Source organism: Lygodium microphyllum, chromosome 9, assembly GCF_053477565.2.
Source record: "Lygodium microphyllum isolate KBCC chromosome 9, Lygodium_microphyllum_v1.1.10, whole genome shotgun sequence".
Classification (NCBI taxonomy): domain Eukaryota; kingdom Viridiplantae; phylum Streptophyta; class Polypodiopsida; order Schizaeales; family Lygodiaceae; genus Lygodium; species Lygodium microphyllum.
The window spans coordinates 112,729,851-112,734,290 of NC_141143.1; the positions used below are offsets into that span (position 1 = coordinate 112,729,851).

The following is a 4,440-nucleotide window of genomic DNA, read 5'->3' on the forward strand; positions in this document are numbered from 1 at the left end:
CAATGCTTTAATGGATTATGCATGTATTGTGACTAGTCAGGACACATAGCTAAATATTATTCTAACGAAAGAAAAATGAGAAATCATGGTGCCACTACTCCATCACTATTAGGAAACATCGATATCTAGTCTCAGTAGAGACCATGTGGTTGGATAAAGCTTCAAGAAACCCAAAAGGAGGTGGTCTTCTATCTACAGATTCAATGTTTAGCTTTATGTTAACAATAAAGATTCACTTGAAGGAAATATAGATAGATTGACAAGCTTTGTTAGACTTTGGAGCCACATCATTCTTCATGGACAAGAAATTTGGAGAGCAATATGGTATATAACTTCTAAGGAAACCAAAGTCGATATATGCAAAAGTAATTGATGGTCTACCTCTTGCTTTGGGAGATATCACATATGGGACTCACCCATAAACTTTTCCCCAAGGAGTCTTGTGTCAGATATAGCCTTCAACATCATCCATTGCCCAAATAGTCCTATTTTTATTGGGCTATCTTGGCTAAAATAACATAACCCTGACCTCAATTGGAGGTTTAGAAAGGTTAAACCAAGGCTAGTGCAAAATAATAAAAGGAAGAGTTCTTGACCAATATACATTGGGGCAAAGGTGTTTGTGTATCAAGCAAAAAAGAATCCATCCTTTTTTATGTATGGGATTCCAAAGGAGAAACCAAAGGATGAAAGTCTCAATATGCAGAGTTCGAGAATGTGTTTTAAAATAAGAACGTAGACATGCTATCAAAACACTGGCCTTATGATTATGCAATAGATTTATAAGAAGGAGCTCAACCTCCTTTTGACCCCATCCATGAGCTATCCCAATATGAATTAGTAGAGCTCAGAAAATATAGTGATGAGAATCTTGCCAAGGGATTCATAGGTCATTTAAAATCTCCAGCGGGTGTTCCAATTCTATTCATCAAGAAAAAATATGTATGTGGATTATAGAGGACTCAACAAGATTACTATTTGGAATCATTACTTGAGTCTTCCCTTGATTCACCTAACTAGAATACTAAGGCCTTCCATAAGACATTAAAAAAGCTAGGTGGGCAATGCTCCAATCTAGTGCTCGTGAAATTTTCTTTTCCCAACCAATGAGACACACGACAAAGTTTCAATATTGTTTGTTTTTTGCTGTTTTCATTTTTTAAAATAACTAAAATATGTAAACATGCCCATTTTTGGCGTGCACTACACTAATGCACCCAATGCATCATGAATGAATCCATGTCAATATTCAACACCATTTAAACCTCTTGGCCATTGCAAGCGTACTTGGGATGACTCCCTACATCGTCCATCCATAAGGTCGTGTTAAACTGACAAGCCACAAAGCCAAACTTCATTTCAGGAGTAGAGAACTAATATATAAGGAAGAGTTTACAAACAATTAATCAACACTACCTATAGCAAATCAAAGATGAGGTTTTTGACCATACATGAAGGGACAATATTACAGCATAAGAGTATGACGTCATGGCATGCCAAGGTCACCCTTTCGTGATTTGTATATATATGGGCTTATTAGATGACCATTGCTCGATACTCAGGAGTCAGTACTGGTCATAGTTACTAGGGCGACAGGTTGATGTTATCACACACGCTGTCATCCGTGTCGTCGGTTGTGTCACCGTCTCTGATCATGCTGTTGTCATGGTTCTTATTGTTACTACTGTTGTCGTCGTCGCCATTATTGCTGCTGTGGCTGAGACGGCAGACAAGGTGAAGGAGCTCAGACGGCTGGTCAGCAGCTCGGATATGGTCATCAGACGGCTGGAGCTGAGCTCGGATATGCTGCGCCTTAGGACGCTTGCGCTTGTAGCTGTACTGGAGCTGCTGCCCCAGGTACAACTGGAAGCCATGCAAGCTGGTACTTGCCGGCGTCGACGGGCCTGGCCTCTCATCTTCCGACACGTCCTTACCGAGGAAACCGCCGCCGTCACAGTCATCATCCGGGTCGTGAGAAGGACAAGAAGAATCCAAGCCCGGCACGACGAACGTCCTGCACGAGAAGAGCGTCTGCAGGGACAGATGCATCCGTACAGAGGCGTTCAGGCAGGCCAGCTTGGCGTGCGCGTCGGCCATCGAGCAGACCCGCGCGTGCTCCACGCCGTGCTTGCCGCGGGCAGCGCTGCCGTCGTGGAGGAACAGGGCCCGCACCTCGGCCAGCAGCCCCGGCGGCATGCCAGGGAAGGAGGCCCTCGTCTTAGGCTGTGGCGGCCGCGCCGGCGTAGAGCCATCGATCACGATTTTGCCTGCCGCGCGGCGGACCGCTTGCGCCGCCGCCACCGGGTTGGCCGCCGCAGCCGCGCCGTCGTTGGGGCTGACGGCGAAGCTGGATACGTGGCAGCCAGCGAGGCGGCCGAGGGCATCCGTGACGATGCCGCCCATGACGTCGAGGGCGAGGCCGAAGCTGGCGATGAGGCTGTCAGTGGGGTTTGCTGCCGCCAGGGAGACGGCGCCGGGCACGACGGCGGGCGCGCCAACCTTTTTGTCGGCGTACAAGAAGCAGAATAGCGGGTCACCTCGGCCAAGATGGCGTCCCGCGACGCTGCGGCCCACGTCCAGGTATCGAGTCCGGACGCGGCCCGGCCGCCCCAGCGGCTCCATGACGCACAGCTCGCAGTCCTTCCTCAAATAGGTCGGCTCCACGGTGAAGACCAGCGGGCCCCTCTGTCCACCTGGTGCTATGTAATTGGGGTACTCTGCCACGAACACGGGGGGCCGACTGCACGGGCCGCCGCGCTGCGCAGCCTCTATCGTTGCCGTCACGGCCGCCGCGACCGTCAGCGACTCCCCGCGCTCCCCGACTAGGCAGAGGCAGGCCAGGTACTCGCCACGTGCCAGTTCCAGCGCCATCCTCGGCTCCAGCCCCGTTGCCTCCGCCGGTGCCATCTGCGACGTCGACGGCTCCGACTCGGGGTCGTTACTGCACCCTATGCAGTGCAACCGCCCGACAAGCTGCGATACCTGCTGGAGCATCTCTCGCTCAGCTGATAATTCGAGAGTCGGGCTGTTCGTCGTAACGTTATTATTACCGTCCATGCAGAGATCTATGTCGTTCCCCAGTCAATTGCTTCATGCACATTAGTCAGGACTGGCAGCGGATGTGAACGTGAAGACGAAGACGAACAGCCTCAGCCGGAAATAGTATCGGCTTTTTATTTTGGTTGTACCACTTACATTATAACCCTTCGTTAGGCTAAATTAGGACGCACTGCTTTGTTCCCTTTGAAACGGAGCTATTGTTATGAGCACTTGCGATTTCTACATTACAAATGTTAATAACCTGGCCTTGTTTCATATCCATTAGGGTCGTGCCACACAGGTCATGACTAGACTTTTCCAAATGTAACACTGAAAGTTAGCCCCTTTTAGAGCAAGTATGAGGTTCAAACAAGATGCCACATGTAACTCAATTTACTTGAAAAAGTATAGCAAGTAGTGTATGTGATGTCACCCTTAGATTATATGAGTATTTGTATCAAATTTATAGTAGGTTGCAAATGTTTGAATGTTGTTGCTGAACCAAGTCATAAAAGTGTATAGTCCAAGTGATAATAGATGTTTGATAATGGTTAAATACATAAAGAGACCTAAGTCAATATAAATTTTAGGATAGCAATGGCACTTCACACTCTAAGCTAGTCTTCTTATGGTAAAAGCAGCCAAGATTGATGCTTTCATATATGTTGCACATATATGCTTCTTAGAATAATAGACTTTGGAATCACTCTAAAATTCATCCTACACTTAAATTTGCCACTTTAACCTCAAATTATAATGTGAAGTCGGTCCTAATGAGAGCTTGAATGCCATTCCAATTATACGGCTTTGGGTCCTCCAGTTTAGGACAATACTTTAGGCTTGCATGGAGTTTGATCAATCTCCCAAATAAAAAACATCACATGTCTCTTGTGCACAAGATAGAAGACTAGCGCACTACCCTAGCAACAAGTGCATGCACATGAAATTTTAGTATATTTGCACCATAACCTATATACAACTTTGGGTCCTCAAGTGTAGGACAATACTTTAGGCTTACGTGGAGTTTGATCCATCTTCCAACTTAACAATATTACATGTCTTGTACACAAGATAGAAGACCATCACACTCCCCTAAGAAGTGCATGCACATGAGGTTTTACTTTGTAAGTACAAAAGTTTGTGGAGATTGATCATTCATCACTCCAATTCATTCCCTAAAGACCATTCAAGTTCTCTCCACCAAAAGGATCATTAATCAAGCATACCCACATCAGGAACACCATTTTCTATAGGTTTAATCACCAATAACATTGTTATCTCTACCATCTACCACTGTAGCAATCATTTATACCATGAGTAAGAACATCATCTTTTTCATCAACAATAGTTCTTCAACAATGGTATGAATTTATCCCCCATCAAGATCATTACTTCCTTAAA

General features: G+C 46.1%; 1 protein-coding gene across 1 annotated transcript; it reads right to left on the reverse strand.

Annotated features, from left to right (window-relative positions):
- Window positions 1-1,584: 1,584 nt before the first annotated feature.
- Window positions 1,585-3,057, reverse strand: LOC148031434 (uncharacterized). The gene has a single exon (XM_087685569.1). The coding sequence runs from the start codon at window positions 3,055-3,057 to the stop codon at window positions 1,585-1,587; it is 1,473 nt and encodes a 490-aa protein (XP_087541695.1).
- Window positions 3,058-4,440: the final 1,383 nt, after the last annotated feature.